At 42.5% G+C, this 20300-nt stretch overlaps 1 protein-coding gene across 9 annotated transcripts in view; it reads left to right on the forward strand.

Annotated features, from left to right (window-relative positions):
* Positions 1-20300, forward strand: part of FRMPD4 (FERM and PDZ domain containing 4) — a 954164-nt gene that overhangs the window by 895244 nt on the left and 38620 nt on the right. For all 9 annotated transcript variants that reach the window (XM_023588961.3, XM_004459124.5, XM_058291446.2 and 6 more), the window contains one exon: positions 7176-7221. In XM_023588961.3, the coding sequence (XP_023444729.1) occupies positions 7176-7221 (46 nt within the window). The remainder of the gene's footprint in view (positions 1-7175; positions 7222-20300) is intronic.

A 20300-nucleotide genomic window follows, 5' to 3' on the forward strand; every position in this document is an offset into this window, starting at 1 on the left:
GAGAAGGGAGACATGGTCAATTTCAAAACATGACTTCTTTGGATGCTACTTTTTAAAAAAACATTTTCAAATTCTTTATGAAATGATGGTTATCCAGGTACCTGTTGCTGACTAACACCCCAAACGGCTTAAGAAAACCATTTATCACTTCTTATGGTTCTGTGGGTTAACTGGGCTCTTTCAGATGTTCCTCCATGGGCTCTCTTGTGTGACCGCTCTCGCTAATTGACAGCTGGGGCTGCAGCCACCAGAAGATGAGACTGGACGGGGCACCCGAGATAGCTTCTTCACTTCTATGCCGTTGCCTGGACTGGGGCAGCTGACACAGCCAGGGCTGGCCGGGTATCTCTCCCTCTTGCTAGCAAGGGCTTCCCCACAGCGTGGCAGTTGCAGGGCTGTTGGCCTTCTTACATGGTAGCTGACTTCCCTCAGAGTGAGCATTCCAAGATACCCAGCAGAGGTGTCTAAGATTCTTCTATCTGAGGCCCAGAAGTTAGGCAATGTCACTTCTGTGATATTCTCTTTATCCAAAGTGAGTCCAGGGACCAGCCCAGATTCAAGTGGAGGAGACTATGCAGAGGTCTGAATGCAAGGAGGTGTGTCCTTCAGGGACATCTTTGGAGCCTTCAGACCACAAATGGGAAAAGATGAGCAGCACAAGCATCCAGGTTTCCAGGGATGGACGCTACCACATTCCTTAATAAGGACCTTTCCTTATTCTCATTTTCCCTTTAGCTGCCAAACCGGTGGTCTTTTTGCTCATCAATAATAATCCTCTTTCAAGGGGGGAAATGGGAGTGGGAGAGACATTGTCTGTATATTTGGTAGAAACCAAGTTGAGGCTCCTGGTCAAATGGACTCTTTGACCTATCTCCTCTGTGTCTCTGTTGGCCCTGGTGACTACGGTGACCTCATTCTGCCCATTTTCACGCACAGCACCCCCTGACCAAAACTGAGAAAGGATAAGGAATCCCATTCCTCTTGGTTGTAGATATCAAATTAAAGGCAAGGGTCAGGAGCAATGGGCAGAGTGTTAGTGCTTCATATAGTCCATGACAGATCACACTTAGCCGTAATACGTTGCACTTTCCTGAATGGTTGGTAATTTGCTTGTCATTTCCATTCTCTCCAGCTAATGGCTTCAGTACCTGTTAGGAATTGATGCAGTGGGTAATTATAATCTCTGTTTGGAGTATTGGAAAGGTCAAGTAGATGAAGCATTAAACCCCATCCCAAGCGTAGTCATGTGGCAACTCTTCTGCAAACAAAGGACAACACTGCTTCCTCCAGCTTTGCTGGCAACTGGCTAGGCTGACACCATGTTATGGCTGGTCATCAGATCAGAAAAATCTCAGTGTTCTTTCCCATCTCCAGGTTGAGATAGGAAGAGAAAATAGAAGGCATCCTGGAGGCTTCACAAATTCCCCAGGATTGAAGAAAGGCCCTTTGGAGCAGAGTCATTGGAGAAATGCTGTTAATCAGTTCTTATTTCTGTCAGCAGTGACTGTCCTCCAGCAGAGCTTAAAGGCTGAGCAGGACGAGCTTGCAGAAAAGAATATTTTTTCATCTCTTTGAAGAACTCTGAAGTGTAAGAAGGGGAAAGAATCTTATGTGTGCATTTACTTACCAAATGCCTTTTCATTGTGCCTTACCACCTTCTTTTCCAAATAAAAATATTGCACAGCTATCCTTTGAGTTATGTTAGAATATCATTTTTCAGTTTACAAAATCCTCTCACATATAGTCCTAAATTATCTCTTTATTTGATTTTTAAAAGCCTAGTCTTTCAGCCTTCAGAGATCAATTACTTATTGCTACTTTTGAAGTTTAAAATATCATAGCTTGTTTGGACTTGATTTTTTAAAAAACAGGACTCAAATTTTGATGTCAGACATCTTCTCGTGTATTTTAGTTATTTAATTTTTGTTTTGTTTTTCTCCCACTCTTTAAGGACATCTCAATGGCCCTTCACTGCTCTATTAAATTTATATCAAACTCTGAGTTGACCAAGACATCTATTGAGTTGGTCTAGAAGGGAAACACAAAATGGCACATGCCAATGTGATTGCATATTGTGATATTAAAATGGTTTAAATATAAAATGGGAAAGGCAATTAGAATAATGTTCCAAATTTTGCTTTACTAAGAAATAGGGAGCACCAGCTTTAGTTTCATTGTGGAAAGGGATTTTAACACACTTCACCAAGCTCCACCTCATTAGAATCTGCACTTCTTCCTCACACGACTAATGCTTGCTGCAACAGAATGCCATCCAGTGACATTATAAAATGGGATATGATGCCAAAGCATAACCTGTGACCACTGATATTGGGTGACCCAAACACATGTCAAGGGACCTTCTATCAAGAAAGGATAAGAAAAGACTTTTATTAGAGATAGGAAGAAAGAGGAATGGTAGATGGATTTGACAGGAGTGGTTTAGGGTAAGATTAGATTGCATTTTCCCCTGCAGTTCAACACTGTGACTCAGAGATTAGAATTATGTTTTGAATAAACTAATCATTTAAGTAGATATTGGGATAGCAATTTGAAATTATTCTTCAAAAGCAGAACATTCACTTGGATTTATTATGAAATTATATTTCTCTAAATGTGCTTCTAACTGGATCTTTAAAAATCCCCAAGTGTTTTAAGCCTTCATAAAAAGAAAATAAAAGTTATCAGATTACTTAATCATGGCATTTTCAGTTTCAATTCTGATCTTTCTATCGAGGCTGTTTCATAAAGGCTTGGATCTTTTATTTTCCCCACCCAGGACTGGATTAGGAATTCTAAGAGATACAAAACATTACAGAGTCAATTCTTCTGGTCTGGCAGATTGTAATTGAATAATTATAGATGAGAGAAAACAGAAGGAAAACACACCCCCATTCCTGATGATAAATAACATATTGGAATATTTTATTTCAATTCAGATAACTTCATTTATTCATTAAATGGTAAAATTAAAGTCAGTCTAGGTAACATTTCTGGCAAGTTACAGAGCATTAATGTAGACATAAAAACTTGAAATGCCATAAATATAATAGAGATATTTTGAAAAACAGTTCCTATTTTCAAATAAGGTGTGCCAAGCAATGCTTATTACTGACATTTTTGATAGAAAAAAATTCTGTGATAAGATAGTCATGGGTAGAAATGGCTTTTTAAATTTTTATCAGATTTTTTAGTGTCTTTTTCTTTTAAGATACATAGATCACACAAAATGTTACATTAAAAAATATAAGAGGTTCCCATATAACCCACTCCCCATCACCCCCCATGCCTCCCACATCAACAGCCTTTTTCATCAGTGTGGCACATTCATTGCATTTGGTGAATACATTTTGGAGCACTACTGCACCACATGGATTATAGCTTACATTGTAGTTTACACTCTCCCCCAGTCCATTCAGTGGGTTATGGCAGGATATATAATGTCCTGCATCTGTCCCTGCAATATCATTCAGGACAACTCCAAGTCCCAAAAATGCCGGGGATGATCCTCCCTGGTGCCTACCAATCACCAGCCAGTGATGCAACTAGAAAAAAAAAGACCTGGAATAAAAGAAGGAAATTGTAAAGACAAATGAGTTTATATGGCTAAGAGACTTCAAAAGGAGTTGAGAGGTCATCAGAGGGGTCGCACTTATGCACATCTCAGCAGGATCTCAGAGACAGTCAAAGTAGATACAACCCCAGGTACTGGTGCTCCTGAGGGCTACAGAGACACCCAGGCTCTATGGTCATGGCAGATGGCTCTGGAGTTTGGTGCCTTGCCAGTGGGTCCTACTTTGGAATTTGTGCTCCTGAGTGTGACAGAGTTGGACTCAGATGTGACTTCTCTACACATGCCTCTTCTGTCACTTTTACTGAACCTGTGGTTGGTGCTGGGGTTGGTGTATGCTCAGGAGACTTGAATCTCTAGACTGTCCATGTGCCACCTGGACCCTGAGCCTCAGCAGAGTTGCAACTCCTACTCACTGGTTTGTTGGACTTACCCAGGTCAGCTAACAGGGATGTGAGGATGGTCAACCACCACACCAGGGAACCAAGAGTGCCTACAAGCAGGAGAATCACATCCATCAGCCATGTGGGATCTAAGGCCCCTATCGATTTAGAGGTGGTGTGGACATCGCCATCCCAGGGTCCACAGGATGGAGGAATAAAATATGGATTAGAGTGGACTAACTGGTATTCTACTATAGAACTATTGTGATTCTAGCAATGCAAGAAATTATATCATTGATGTGGAGACAACGGCCATGGGAGTTGCTGAGGGCAGGGAGAGGGAAGAAGAAACAACTTTTGAGCTACTAATGGATTATGAGGTTACAGCTCTTTTTTGTTAGTGTGACAGACAGAATCTAAAACAGTGCCCAGGGAGCTCTACCTCCTGGTATTCAAAGCCTTGTACAATTCCCTCCCCTTTAGCATGGGCAGAACCTGTGACTTGCTTCTAACCAAAGTGATGGTAGGTCATTTCCTTGATTATGTTACATAAGATTGTGACTCCCATCTTCCCAGCAGACTCTCCTCTGCTGGCATTAATGAAGTGACTTGCCATGTTGGGAGACCCTTGTGACAAGGAACTGAGGGTAGCCTGCAGCCAGGAGACTTCAGGAGGCCTTCAGTCCAACAGCCCAGAAAGGAACTGAGTCCTGCCAAATATCCTAGAAGTGAGCTTGGAAATAAATCCTCCCCTATCCAAGCTTTCAGATGCAATCCCTGGCCAATACTTTGATTGAAGCCTCATGAGAGAATTTGAAGCAGAGGACCCAGCTAAACCACACTGTGGCCATATTTCTGACCCACAGAAATTAAGATCATAAATGTGTGTTGTTCTAAGATACTAAATTTGTGGTGAGTTGTTATCCAATAGCTAGCTAATCAAGTTAGCATCTGTGGTAGGCAAAACAATGCCTACCCCCTGCCCCGCAAAGATGTCCACATCCGCAGAACTGTGACTGTGTCACCTCACAGAGCAAAAGAGACTTTGCAGAAGTGATTAACTCAAGGATCTCGAGACAGGGAGATTATCCTGGATTACACAGGTCGACCCAGAGTCATCACCAGGGTCCTTACACGTGAGAGGGGGAGAGAGGAGAGTCAGGCAGAGATTTGATCCTGCTTTGCGGATAAAGGAAGGAATGCAGGCAGCTTCTAGAAGCTGCAAAAGGCAAGGAAATGGGTCCTCCCCCTATAGCCTCCAGAATGAACGCAGCCCTGCTGACACCTTGCTTTTGGCCCAAGGAAACGCATTTCAGGGTTCTAACCTCCAAAACCTTAAGACAAGACATCTATTGTTTTAAGCCACTAAATCCGTGGTGATTTGTTACAGCAGCAGTAGGAAACAAATACACCATCTGCGCTTATTTTCCTAGCATCTAAAATGAAGAACAAGAGTCCTTATCCATGAGCTCGTCTGCTCCATATCCACACGTTCACCTAGCCACTGCCCTAGACGTGGCCACCCAACCCCCCATCCTCTGCAGGGAACCTCCTCATCCCCTAGAGCAGGGCATCTTAACCGGGGGTCCAGGAGCTTGAATTGAAATTCAAAAAACATTATTCTAGTGGGGATGTGTTGGTGCGGGTGTGGTATATTTATTAAATAATACACAGTAGAGTGGGGGTTTAGTAAGGGGTCCCTGGTTTTCACCAGACTGGCAAAGGGGTCCATGGGACAAAACAGGCTAGCAGCAGAATTCCTTTGTGATATAAAGCCCGGGGGGGGGGGGTGGGGGGGTGGGAGACGAATTGCTGGGTCATAGTGTTTGTGACACTGAGGTTGACTGAGTGGAGCCAGGTGGTTCCCCAGAACCGCGACCAATAGTACTACTCGCCGGCAACTCGCGATCCTTCATCTTGCGCCCTGAAATCTCATTTGAATACCCTGGTGCTCTGTTCCTCCATCTAAAGTGGGTACTGGCTGTCACTCCAGTTGGTGGGAGCTCTCCACCCACCGTGGGGACCTGGACACTCGGGAGAGCGGGTGGGCTCCTGTCAGCTGTGTCCTGCCCCCCAGCCCCTACCCATCATGCTCAGTGAACTGATGCTTCCTTGAGCTGCAATCCTAGTCCTCCTTCCTCTGCTTCTTTGATCCCTCTCTTCGCCCACCCACCCCCACTCCACCCCACAGCCTCCACTCCCTGCTGTGGCAAGTCAGCAGGACGCTGCACGACACAGCCCCAAGCGAGTGGGCAGGCGGCAGAGGAGCTGACGCTGGAAACGCGACTTGCAGCGGCTTCTTCAAGGGGACAACCTTGTGTCGCCTTCTTCGTTTGGGCAATAAATCACAAATGCCAGTAATTAATTACAACCCAAAGTAGGAAAAGTCAGTTCCACCTCCCCAAAGTGGCAACTGACCTTTCTCCTATGCATGATCCAAAAGGAACAACGGAAGGAAGGAAGAAAAACGGTTATAACCCATTATATGATTTTTTCTTTTCCCCAAGAGCCTGAGTTATTTGAAAGGTTTGAGTTCTCTGGGGGAAATGAACACCGGTACATGACGGTGTTCTGCTTTTAGCTACAAAGTGCTCCCTATTGTGAACAAATGTCCCAATTGGTGCCTGTCTGAAATATTTATCGGGCCAGGGTCCTAGGTACTGTGCCCACGTCCTTAGTAACCCAGACAGTGGGGAAGGAGCTACTCTCTGCCTTCACATAAGAAACCTACCGTGATATTTTTCCTTCATGATGCTGACCCTGAAAGAGAATCATGGTCCACAAATTGACAGAATTACTTAAAATCTCTCCCCCTTACCGAACACTACAGAGAAAATGTTAAGTTTCTAAAGAAAAAGTAGGCTACAGGAGAATCAATTTTGAAAGCAGCCAAAGTGTAAAGAAGCTGGCTGAGTTGATGCTTCGGAAACCATTCCATCCCTCAGCAGAGTTTTACTTTCCGGCCCTGCTGTTAGCACAGATTAACATCGCCCAACGTAAACCCGGTAGGAAGCTTTCAATTGGGCTGTTTGTTCCACTTGGGGAACACTTGATTTTTGTTTCCTCTGTTGTCTGAGAGCCCACTTCTGAGCTTTTTGATTGACTGCCCTGGGAGCCCAAAGAACTTTCACCAATGCATGACATTTCGTATCAAAAGAAAACGGTTGCTGCTAGAGTTCAGGCCCTGTGCACTTCATAAACATGTTTGTTTTTCTCTCTTACAGAAGCTGCAAAGAATCGATACTCCTCACTGTCATTCAGCCTTACCCTGTAAGTGTTGTGGGACTCAGAGCACCACTGGATGGTCGCAGGTTTCTCGTCCCCTCCCCCATCTCCTTTACCCACTCCAAGAGAGCCAGAATGATGGGTAACCTCAGAGAAAATGAACATGGACTCACAAGATGGCTTTAGAAATCTTGGTGATGTTTACTTTGTGCTCCATACCTGGAGGAAAAAAAAAGTCATGCCCTTTCTAAACATCTTGAAAGACAGTAAGCTATTCAGTCCTATGCTACTCTCACATCAGGATCTGATGCAAAACACAAGCTTTCCTATGGTTTCCGGCTTAAGAGTCATGAGTCTAGTGGGAATAGTTAATTGGAGGAGATTGGAGCATAATTGTTTTTCTTATCCCCATCTAAATAATTTGGTCAAGGACTGAATATTCCATCGAGGCCTGATTCAAAGGTGGGCATTAGAGGAAATGTGGTCGTGAGAATATGATTTCTGCAGCTGTGGTCAGGATGGTGGAGAGTGATTAAAATCATATTGAACTGAATCCTCCAGGTCCCAGGATGTATTTTTAACAACTTTATGGAGGTATAATTTGCATACCATAAAATTCACCCATTTCAAGTGTACAATTTAATTATCTTTCTCAAATTTCCCGAGGCGTGCAACCTTCCCCACCATCCAATTTTAGAACATTTCCATCACCCCAGTAAGATCCCTCGTGCCCATTTACCGTTAATCCCCATTCCCACCCTCAGTCCCCGGCAACTGCTAATTAACTTTCTATTTCTATAGATTTACCATTGCTCGGAAAGTTCATACATTGTCGGTTACGCTAACAAGTATTGAGGCAAATTCTTTGGGATTTTCCCCCGAACATTTACTGTCAATGCTTTGCCTGGCCTTCATGTGGAGTAGCAGAGATTCCAACCTGCTTCAGCTTCTGTTTTCTCCTCCTACAGCGTTAGGGTGTTTCTACACTTATCAAAGGGCTCCAGCATTTACCAGTCTCCATCTTCTGCCCAGCCTCCTCATCTCCCTTGTGTAATATTTTCCTCCTAGGCTCCGTGGGCTAGGCATTTTTCGCTGAAATATATAGATATATGTAGGATTCCGATAACACCACAAATAGAACTAAGCAAGAGAGCAAATCATGCCATCCAGGCCATAATGTTGCACAGTAAAAGCGCACCTTTATATTGACTGTTACTCTTAGTCCGGTCTTTTTGACACAACGATACACACACGTTTGAATTCAACAACTAAGGAGGCAGCAGGATGTAATGGGACCAAGATTTGAGATCGAGTTCCCAGCAGTCTAGCCGATGGCTCTTGTACCTGCTCAGAACCCAGGCTTCCTCATCTGGATGAGGAGGGGGTCGGATTGGCCTCCTCCAGGGTCTTCCTCTCTACTGTTTCCTAATTCTGCCATTCCTGCAGTGCTTCCATATCAGTTACAGCCAGGCTGTAATGGTGGTTTCAAGTAGCCAAACCATCGTGCACACTTGCTACAAATCTTCAAACCTATCCACACTCCATTCGTTTGCCTTGGACAAATGCATTTTGGTGAACCCAATGTAAATCTTGATGATAAGCACATGATTGAGCAACTATTAATTCCTACTGGAACTTCAAGTTTACATTGTCTTTCCTGAATTCTCTCTCCCTGACTTATAATCTATTAGAAATGCAAGATCAGAACCATTTCACTTCAAACCAGGTTAAACCTGGTTTTGCTCGCTCTTTTTTGGCCCTTGGAGTCTACAGGCATGCTACTCATATGAATACTCATTACTGTCAGTGACTCACAGAACTTCCTTTTAACAGATAACCTGGAATTTTCTGAGTCCAGGTGGCCCGTTCCGTGGTCCTCTATTGAAAGCCAGCCACAACACATAGGATCGACTGCTGCAGGTTCTTATTGCCAGCTCTGCCCCTCTGCCTCCCCTAGTCACCCTCTCCCTTCCTGGTTCATTGCCAATGAAGTCTTATCTTTGACTTTCCTTTGGCCAGCTCCCCATTCTGGAATGCCCCCTACCTCACTCTTATCACCTCCTTGGCCTCAACAAATCCTGCTCACACTTCAAGTCTCAGCCCAAGTTCTAAATGCTCCCTCAAAATTTCTCAGCCTGGGCACTGGGGACATTTTGGGCCAGGTCATTGCCTGTGGTGGGAGCCGGCCGTGCTGTGCATTGTAGGGTGTTTAGCAGCATCCCTGGTCTCTCCCCACTAGATGCCAGGGGTGACAACCAAAACCATCTCCAGACATGTTCTCTGGGGGTGCAACTGCCCTGGTTGAGAACCACCATCTCACTTGAAGTCTTTCCTTTCTATTCCAACCCAAAGTGACTTTTCTCTCCTCTGAGCTGTAGGGGACAAAATAAAGAAACTAAAACTTCAAAGTTACTAAAATAGATGTATTTAGTTGGTTTGCATTATGGACACATAGAGTAATACCCCATTTAATACTCTAAATCATTTCGGGACCTGATGTTAGGTTTCATTTATTTGCTAAGCATCCTCTCAGAACCCTGGCTTGATGTACAGAAACAGATGACCCAGCAGGCCGAAAGAAAGTCAATGAAGTCGACGTTTATTATCAACAATAAAATTAGCATTTTAATTTCGTTTGCAACTTGCTGGCCAGCATTTTGTACATTGCATTTCTTCTGCTTAATAAGGTCCAGTAAAGACAGAGACCCAATGTTCACCCCCTCCTGCCACACTACCTGTGCCCAGGGCGCCCTAGTGTGACCTGGCCACAGAAATCAATCCCCAAAGAGGCCCAGGTCAAGGGGGCCTGGGGAGAAAGGCTTGGGAATCCCTGGAACTCTTTATAAGAAGCAATTCTTAACAGGTTGCCACCTCATTTTTTTTTTTAAGTATTACAGAGGGCTCCCTCCCCCTGCAATTTTTACTTTTTTCCTTAGGAAAAAAATGTGGAAGGCACAGAAGGAAATCTGTAGCAGAAAAATATTCATTGGCAAACCTTTCCCCTAGAGACAACCAGTGTAGACATTTTGTCCTGTTCCCTTCCACTCCTTTTTCCTATGCCTTGTAAGCAGTTGATCACATTGGTACATACAATTTTTTTCCCCTGCTTGTTTCACTTAATATATCACAAGCATTTCCCCATGTCATCAAGAATTCTTTTTAAGCCCATTTAAATGGCTTCAAAACATCACATTGAACCCAGATTTGCTTAACCCACCCCCTATGACTAGGTCTTTTACAGTCTTTAATGTTTTGCTTTTATAAATAACTCTGCAAAGAACATCTTTGTGTATAAATCTTTACCCACATTTAGGAGTATTTGCCCAGGATGGAAGGGGTTTTTTTTAGATTTTATTTTATTTATTTCTCTTCCCCCCCACCCCCATTGTCTGCTCTCTGTGTCTATTCTCTGTGTGTTGTTCTGTGTCCGCTTGCATTCTCAGTGGCTCCAGGAATCTTTGTCTCTTTTTTTGTTGCATCAGCTCTCCATGTGTGCGGCATCACTCCTGGGCGGGCTGCGCTTTTTTTGCACAGGGCGGCTCTCCTTGTGGGGTGCACTCCTTGCACATGGGGCTCCCCTACTCAGGGAACACTCCTGCGTGGCATGGCACTCCTTGCATGTAGCAGCACTGCACGTGGGCCAGCTCACCACCTGGGCCAGGAGGCTCTGGGTTCAAACCCTGGACGTCCCATGTGGTAGGTGGGTGCTCTATCAGTTGAGCCACATCTGCTTCCTCCAGGATGGAATTTTATAGGGTCATTTTCCAAGTTACCTGTGGACGTTACTTGTTTTGTTCTGATATACCATCTTTCCTTCCTTGTACTATTACCTTTTAAAATTATTAATACAAATATTTCATTGGTCAGCTCCTTCCCTCTTTCCTTTGACTCTACCTCCCTTAGTTCCCAAGCCAGAATTTCCAGAACTTCCCAGTCCAATCTTAACTGAGACAGAAAGTATTTAAAGACATTCTACAGCCTCCTCACACAACTCCAACTCACCGGGACCTGCTTGGGCTGAGTTACTCTCACAGTTCCGGTGTCCATGGGCTCCCATGCATTGTATACCCTCAGATTTCTTCTAAGCCAAAGATCTGAGGGACCTGCTTGCCTGCTTCCCACCAGCTGACCACCTTCCACTGTGTACCACATGCCCAAGGGAGGCTAGCTACCTATTCCTGCAAACCCCAGTGTGGCAGATGCTATCAAAGCCCTAGCCATATGTTCTTGGCATATATCACGCCAAGCACACCAGCCCAGTTTCCAAGTAGAGCATCTGTGGCTCTTTGCCTGAGGGATTTCTCTGGCCACAGGAGCCTGCTCATGGTGCAGGCCAGAAGTGACAAGGAATTATTAGCAAGCCCCCAGGAGCAGCCACCCCATCAATGATCGATGGGAGCTGGCGCCTCACTCCTTGGACAGTAGAGCTCTAAAGCACATGGTCTGCCTAATTCATTGTTGGAAAACCTTTCCCTCAGAGGCAACCAGTGTAAACATTTTGTCCTATTTCCCTCCAGTCTTTTTTTCTATGCCTTGTCAGTAGTTGAGGTCATATTGTACATCACAAGCAGTTCCCCATGTCACCAAGAATTCTTTAGATGCATCATTTAAATGGCTGCAAAACCTTACACTGAACCCAGATTTACTTAACCCACCCTCAGTGTTCCCCAACTGGTGTAAGCTCTAGTTGCCTCCAGTGGTAATTTACGTAAAATGAATGGTTAACTGGCTTACTTCCCTTCCCTGTCTCCCTTCCTCATCATCTACCAGGGTTTTCAGGAATCTCCTGCCAAATCAACTACTGCTTTGGGGAGACTCCAAACTAAATCACCTGGTGACAGCACCCCCACACACCAGCTGCACCTCTGTGATCTTCCTCTGAATCTATATTGCTGTCCTCACCACCACCTTTTCTGTCCTCGGGCTCAGGGAGATCTCAGACTACCCCAGCAGGTTCCCCAAGTGGTCTTCTTTATCTCCAGTCCCACCCTCCAAATACATCTTCGTGTGCCTTCCAGAGTGATCTTTCCAAAAGGCAAATTGGCCCAAGCCACTTTGCCACTAACATTCTTTGCTGGCTCTCCACCACTAGTAGGAAATCATTCCAACTCCATGGCCCAGCCTGCCTGCATGCCCAGTCTTATCTCCCATGTGGCCTATGCATCCTGGCCAACAGTTGTACTTGCTTTCCCATGAACATACTATAAGTTCCTCATGTCTTCTTGCTTGTGCATGTGCTGTTCCACGTTGTCTGTCTAGTTCACCAGGCCTCACCTTCGAAGTCTCAGCCTTCTCTCAGAGGACTTGCCTAGACTTTCCCGGCCTGGCTATGTGTAATTGTATGACGGACACACACAGCAGGCTTGGGTAGTAGCTGTGGTCAGTGTTACACCCACATCCCTTTGGGTCCTGATCCCTTGGCAATTTCCATACACATAGGATCCTGGCAAGCTTTCACTGCCACCAGCCAGCACCTGTGTCTCTTTGTTGGCAGGCTGCCCCAAGGCTTCTGGAGCCTGTTTTGACTGCTTTGAGAGCCTCAAGTACCTGGGAATATACAGCCTTCCTAGGGAACAGGCCTTATTCAATGACTGATGTGAATGGCGGTAGCTGGGTGTCCAGCTCTCTTGCCCCTGAAAAGATGATTCTGATGTACGATCTAAACCAGGGGTTGGCAAATTACAGTCCATGAGTTAAACCCAACCTGATGTCTGGGTTTCTAAATAAAGCTTTGTCACGGTACAGCCATGCTCATTCATTTACAGATTGTCTGTGACTAATTTCACGCTCCAAAGGCAGAGTGGAGTAGCCATGACAGACACCGTATGGCCTGCAAACCAAAATTATTTACTATCAGGTCCTTTACAGACAAGGTTCCCAACCCCAGGCCTATACTATATCTAGAGTTTCCCTCCATGTGCTTGAGTTTGTACCCTTATTTGGTGTAGCAGTTTGATATGGTTATGAATTCCAAAAATAGAGATTTGATTATGTTTGTAATCTGGTCTGTACCTAGGCATGATTAAGCTATGATTAGGGCTTTGATTGGGCCACGTCATCAGGGCGTTGAGTCCCTACCCCTTGGTGGGTGGGGTCTCACAGATAAAAGGCATGACAAAGGACAGAGTTGAGGGTTTTTGATGGTGGAGTTTGATGCTGAAGCCTTAAACTGGAGTCCCGGGAGGTAAGCTCACTGAGGAAAGAGAAGCCAGCCCCAGGAAGAGAGGAACCCTGAACACAGAGAGATGCAAGACCCTGGAAGGGAGGAATCCAGGAAATAGACTTTGGTGAGGGAAGTAACTTATGCTTTTTGGCCTGGTATCTGTAAGCTCCTACCCCAAATAAATATCCTTTATAAAAACCAACCAATTTCTGGTATTTTGCAGCAGCACCCCTTTGGCTGACTAATACACTTGACCTATTTCCCCACTCTCTCCTGGTTTTTCCTGGCACAATTCCTAAGAAATCTATTTCACGCTAAGCCTTGCCTCAAGCTCTTTGTATGGGGAACCCAACCTAAGGCAACTAGGTAAATAAAAAGTGAATGAAAAAAGCCCCTTCTACACCTGCCTTTTATTGCCTTAAGGAACCATCATGTCTATCCTTGCAAGCTGACTAGTGGACTGAGTCTCTAACCAAATATTTACTCCATGCCTATTATATAAGTAGCACTATAAAGCTACAGGGATTGCAAGTTTAAGACCTCACACTTCAGTTTCAGAAACTAATATTATTTAGATAGATTTTTTTTTCTCCAAACTATGTTCTAGTGACTTCTAAAAGCATCTGAAAGCATCAGGAGCATGCCACACATCTCTCATGGCCTCCTTAGCAACAGGGAGTTTGGAAAAAGGATCGGGGGTTGATTAAGGACCTTCTAATATAAAATTAATAAATAGCAGGAGAATCTAATTATTCTAAACGGTAATTACTTATCATTTCCACCACGGGATATGAAAGTGCTTGTGATCAGCACCTCCAGGTGTGGAGGTTGCTCAGAATTAAGGTGCCAGGTTTTTGGGGTGCTGCACATTGTATAATTTTGGAGCAGCAAAGAGAAATCCAAGTTAAAATTGCAGTCATGCCCAGCTTACATGGTGCCATGTACCACTAGTAACTCCAGCCAATGGAAGAAACCATTACATTGTTGATCCTCATGAAGCAGTCTTCAGACTTGGAGAGTTTAGGTTTTCCTGATCAAAAAATAATTCTTTCAAAAAGTATGTCGATGGTGTGCAACAGTCACAAATCCAGAAGTAAACCAGAAAAATGCATTTGTTATGGATTCGCAGGTAGACCTTGATCCCAAGTCTATTGACTTCTCATTACGTGTAAACTACTGTTGACCTAACAACTTTGGTTATTTGGTTTCCTTTAGGGTCTTCCTGTTAAATACCTATGGGGCAAGGTCTCCATGAGGTGTGGTGCTATACCTACAGACAGAAAAGGAGGCAAGCCTAACTTGCTCTCTGGGACCATTGTGTTTAGGGGCAAACGACTCTGTTCACTCCCATGAGCCCTGAGTACATCCCCATGTTCTAAGCTCAGAGAGTCAATGATATGCATCCCCAAACTAAGTTCTGTTAAATATTCTTTATTGAGGCAAGGAATTATCCAAAACAACTACGGTAAAATATCGAATTAAGTCATTGGGATGCATAGAGAAATAAACCTCAGTACCTGGCACACTGACGTGTGAAATGCGTCATTCCCCAACAATGCAGGAGAAGTGGGGTGTTACCGCACTAGGACAGCTCATCTAATTAGTCGCGGCTGTTGTCGCTAGCGTTATTACAGCCGCTCTGCTCATTGTGCCAAGGTAAATATCGCCTGCTTAAAATCATTAAGGGAAAATAATGTTTTCCCTTCAGCTGAAAAATGGCATCTCAAAAGCAAATGAACTCTTGAATTAAACACATGGGATTGCCTTTGAAATTTTCTCTAGGCATTCACTAAACCTTTTAATCACCTGACACCTTCTGCCCCTCCCAGCAGAAATCTGTATCTTTTTTGTAGAAATAGGAACCAGAGCACAGTGGTGAAGTGGCTTTCTTCCTCAAGAGAAGCAAGAACTCTCAATAGGAATAGTCAGGATTCTCAGGCTCCATGGGCAACCAGGCCCAACTTGTTTCTAGTCACTTCTCTGCTGCCCTAACCAGTGTACTAAAATGCCCCTGTGATCCCATAAGAAAACAAGTGTCCATGAGGAGGAGGTTATAAATGCATACAATTGTAATTATTTTCCAATAAAAATAGATATTGAAAAGAAGCTCAAGGCAGAGCTGTGTCTGGCAACCTGAGCTTCTGAGGAGAACCAAGTAGCCTATTTTTGAGAAGGCAATAATACTTTCTGAAATTCTTCCTTAGTAATATCTTTAGTATCGTATATACCCCTTGACTAGTTGCTAAAGAGTATAGGGTGGTCAGCGAAGAATTTGAATTGGAAAGTTCAGGAAATGTGGAATTATGATTTAAATAGTTTTCCTCTCTATGACACAGGACTAACACATAAACACTAGAGTTAGGGGAGACTGTATTTTTGGGAGAACAGAGCTGACTTTTGAAAGCCAAAGTGGCATGCAGTCTAACACCCTTGGTGTCTGTAGAGCTGATCTTTTTTGAGGAGCAACAATTCAGGATTTGGTTTTATTTGTTTGTGTTTTAAGAGGGTAGCCATTCTCTCAAAATATCCTGCATAACTGAAAGAATTGAAGCTCTGGAGGCCAAACCATCCACCCATCCAGTCCTCTGAGACACTGCTCTTAGAAAACATTGGGAAGAAGGTACAGGGGAACTTTAGAAATAACAGGATTCACCTGGTACTAAGCAAAAAGAATTCTACTTGGAGATACCCATACACACACAGAGATAGTTTTTATCATGTCTTTTTATTGTATAAAATATACATAACATAAAAATTGCCACTTGTTTTAGTTTGCTAGGCTACTGAGAGCAGATACCATAAAATGGGTTGGCTTTAAAATGGGAACTTATCAGCTTACCAATTTACAGTTTTGAGGCTATAAGACTGTCCAAATCAGGGCATCATCAAAGCGATGCTTTCTTCCCCAAGACTGGCTGACAGTGATCCTTGGGTCCTCTGCCACATGGCAAGGCACATGGCAGCATCTTCTGGTCTCTTCCTTCTCTTCTGAGTTTCCTTGATTTCAGCTTCTTGCTTCCATGGCTTTCTCTTTCTTTCTCTGAATTTCATTCTCTTATAAAAGACTACAGTAAGAGAATTAAGACCCACCCTGGGCCACACCTTAACTGAAATTACCTCATCAAACACTCATAGGAATGGATTAGCTTCAAGAACATGATTTTCTGGGGTACATACACTTTCAAACCACCATATCATTTTTACCATTTTAAAGAGTACAACTCAGTGGCATTAAGCACCTTCACAATGTTGTGCAGCCATCACCACTATCTAGGTTCAGAACTTTTTCATCACCCCCAAAGGAAATCCTGCACCCAATTAAGCAGTCACTACCCATTCTCCCCTCAGCCCCACCCCTGGTAACCATGAATCCATGAATGAATTGACCTAATCTGGATACTTCATATAAATTGAATTATATAAAATGTGTCTGGCTTCTTCTACTTACCATAATGTTTCTAAGGTTCATCCACATTATAGCCCAAATCAGCACCTCATTCCTTTTTATGGCTGAGTAATATTCCATTGTGTGGCTGTGCCACATTTTGACTGTCCATTCTATCATGTAGTTTTTCTTTTTTTCCTAAATATTTACTTATTTATTTATCCCCACCCCCTCATTTTTTGCACTTTCCATGTGCTATGTCTTTAGGAGGCACCAGGAACTAAACCTGGGATCTCTGATATGGGAACAAGGCACCTAATCGCTTGAGCCACCTCTGTTCCTTGCTTTGTTGTGTCTGTCATTATGTTTTTCTTCTTGTGTCTCTTGTTGTGTCATCTTGTGTCAGCTTGCCATGCCTGCCTATCATGCCAGCTCACTGTATTCTTTAGCAGGCACTGGGAACTGAACCATGGACCTCCCGTGTGGTAGGCGGAGCTCAGTAACCTGAGCCACATCTGCTTCCCTAGTTTTTTGATTGGTCTCAAATCAACTTGTATCTCCCAGAGATGGGAATTTTGTCTTTTAGTTGAAATCCAAAATACAGGTCACCCTAATTGGCTTGCCTCTTAGGACATTTACAGTGTGATAAACCTCAGGTTGAGCCATATGCAATTGCCAATATTTGACCATTTTAATCTGTAAGATGGCAATTGTATGAGTCAAACTAAATATTTACTTAAATATTAGGTTCAATAGAGAATGTGTTTCTTTTTTTTAAAATTTATTGAAGTATATCATTCACACATAAACATACATAAACAATAAGTATATAGTAATTGTTGTTAACTTACAAAACATACATAGCATCATACAGGACTCTCATAACTCACCCTCCCACCAATACTTTGCATTGTTACTAAACGTTTTAACTAATGATTAAAGAACATTGTCAAAATATTACTACTAATCAAAATATTTTCCCCCAACCCACCCTATTATTATTATCTTTATATCATTTCTATATGAACATACATAAACAATAAGTGTATAGTAAAAGTTGTGGTCTTACAAAGCAAACATGCATAACATTTAACAGGGCTCCTATACATCAACCGTCCCCCAACACCTGGCATTGTCGTGAGACATTTGTTACAGATTATAAAAGAATATTGTCAAAATCTTATTACTAATTATAGTCCTTATCTTACATTTGGTGTGTTTTTCCCCCAATCCACCCAATTACTATTTTTTAAATATATATTTTTTGACAGAAGTTGTAAACTTATAAAACAATCATGCACATGTGCAGAATTCCCAAACAACATTCATCTATCAACACACCACACTGTGGTGGAACATTTGTTACAGATAAAATAATATCATCTGATTGTTACCATGTCCATAGCATACATTTTGCACACATTCTCCATACTGCCCCATTATCAACACAGTATATCTTTGGCATAGATGCAAGCATATTACATTCTTATTGCTAACCACCAGCCATAGGTCACCCCAGTTGTACTTTTCCCAGGTTTCTCCACATTTCCACCACCCTGCAGTAGTGATGTACATTTGCTCTAGCTCACAAAGGACACTCTTGCATCTGTACCATCAAATACAATTCTCACCCACCTCTTGGTTTACTGTGCTATTCAGTTCCTACATTATTCTCTAGCATTCTGTCAATTGGCATTTACATCCCTAGACTACCATTTTCAGCCACATCCCCATTTATAAACTAACTGTTACTATTTGTTACCCACCCACCTCTTGGTTTACTGTGCTATTCATATAAACTAACTGTTACTATTTGTTACCCACCCACCTCTTGGTTTACTGTGCTATTCAGTTCCTCATTATTCTCTAGCATTCTGTCAATTGGCATTTACATCCCTAGACTACCATTTTCAGCCACATCCCCATTTATAAACTAACGGTTACTATTTGTTACCATCCACTCTAAACATTTCCATATGTTTACATTAAAGCTAATTAAAACTTCTACATACATTAAACATCAGCAGTCCATTTCAGTCCTCCTCTTATCTCCTTTAAGAATCCAACACCTACCACCACGGCTTGAAGATATTTTCCTACAATTTCTTCTAGAAGCTTTACGGTTCTTGCTTTTATATTTAGGTTTTTGATCCATTTTGAGTTAATTTTTGGATAAGGTGTGAGATAGGTGTCCTCTTTCCTTCTCTTGGCTATGGATATCTAGTTTTTTCAGCATCATTTGTTGAATGGACTTTTCTGCCCAAGCTCAGTGGGTTTGACCGGCTAGTCAAAAATCACTTGACCATACATGAGAGGGTCTGTTTCTGAACCATAAATTTGGTTCCATTGATCTATGTGTCTGTCTTTATGCCAGTACCATGCTGTTTTTACCACTATATCTAGGTAATGTAATTTAAAGTCTGGAAATGAGAGTTCACTTTTCCTTTTTAAGATGTTTCTGGATATTCAGGACCCCTTACCCTTTCAAATAATTTTGATAATCTTGTTTTCAATTTTTTAAAAAATGCTCGTGGAATTTTTATTGGGATTGCATTGAATCTGTATATCAATAGAAGTAGAATTAACATCTTTATGATATTTAGTCTTCCAATCCATGAGCATGGAATGTTCTTCCAGTTATTTAGACCTTTTTAAAAATTTCTTTTAATATTGAGTTGCAGTTTTATGAATACAAATGCTTCACATTGTTGGTTAAGTTTATTCCTATTTGAGTTTTATCTCTCATATTTTATTTTCACCACTCTTTCAACACTTTGGGTTACTTTTAGTGATAAAATTCTCATTTCTAGACTCTCTTCCAGACCTTTCTCTCCTGTCTTTTCTTTTCAGGCTCTAGCACACCCTTTAGCATTTCCTGAAAATCTAGTCTCCTGGTTAGAAATTCTCTCAGTTTCTGTTTATCTGTGAATATTCCAATCTTGCTCTCATTTTTGAAAGACAATCTTGCTGGATATAAGATTCTTGGCTGGAAATTTTTCTCTTGTAGTATCTTAAATATATCATACCACTGTCTTCTTGCCTCCATGGTTTCTGTTGAGAATCAGCACTTATTCTTATTAGGTATCCCTTATAGGTTATGCATTGCTTTTCTCTTTCTGTTCTTAGAATTCTCTCTTTGTCTTTGGCATTTGACATTCTAATTAGGATGTGTCTTGGAGTTGGTGTATTCAGATTTTTTTGGATGGGAGTACGTTGTGTTTCTTGGACATGGATATCTATGTCCTCCAACAGGGTTGGGAAATTTTCTACCATTATTTCTTCAGATATTCTGTCTGCCCCTTTTCCCTTCTCTTCTTCTGGGACACCCATGACATGTATGTTTGCACACCTTTTGCTGTCCTTAAGTTTCCTGAGATCTTGTTCTATTTTTTCCATTCTTTTCTTCATCTGTTCTTTTGTATGTTCACTTTCAGAGGCCATGTCTTATGCTAGCTGATCCTTTCTTCTGCCTCCTCAAATCTGCTTTTATATGATTCCAGTGTTTTAAAAATTTCTTTTATTGTGCCTTTCATTCCCACAAGATCTGCTATTTTTCTATGTAAGCTTTCAAATTCT

The sequence above is a fragment of the Dasypus novemcinctus genome, chromosome X (genome assembly GCF_030445035.2).
Source record: "Dasypus novemcinctus isolate mDasNov1 chromosome X, mDasNov1.1.hap2, whole genome shotgun sequence".
Classification (NCBI taxonomy): domain Eukaryota; kingdom Metazoa; phylum Chordata; class Mammalia; order Cingulata; family Dasypodidae; genus Dasypus; species Dasypus novemcinctus.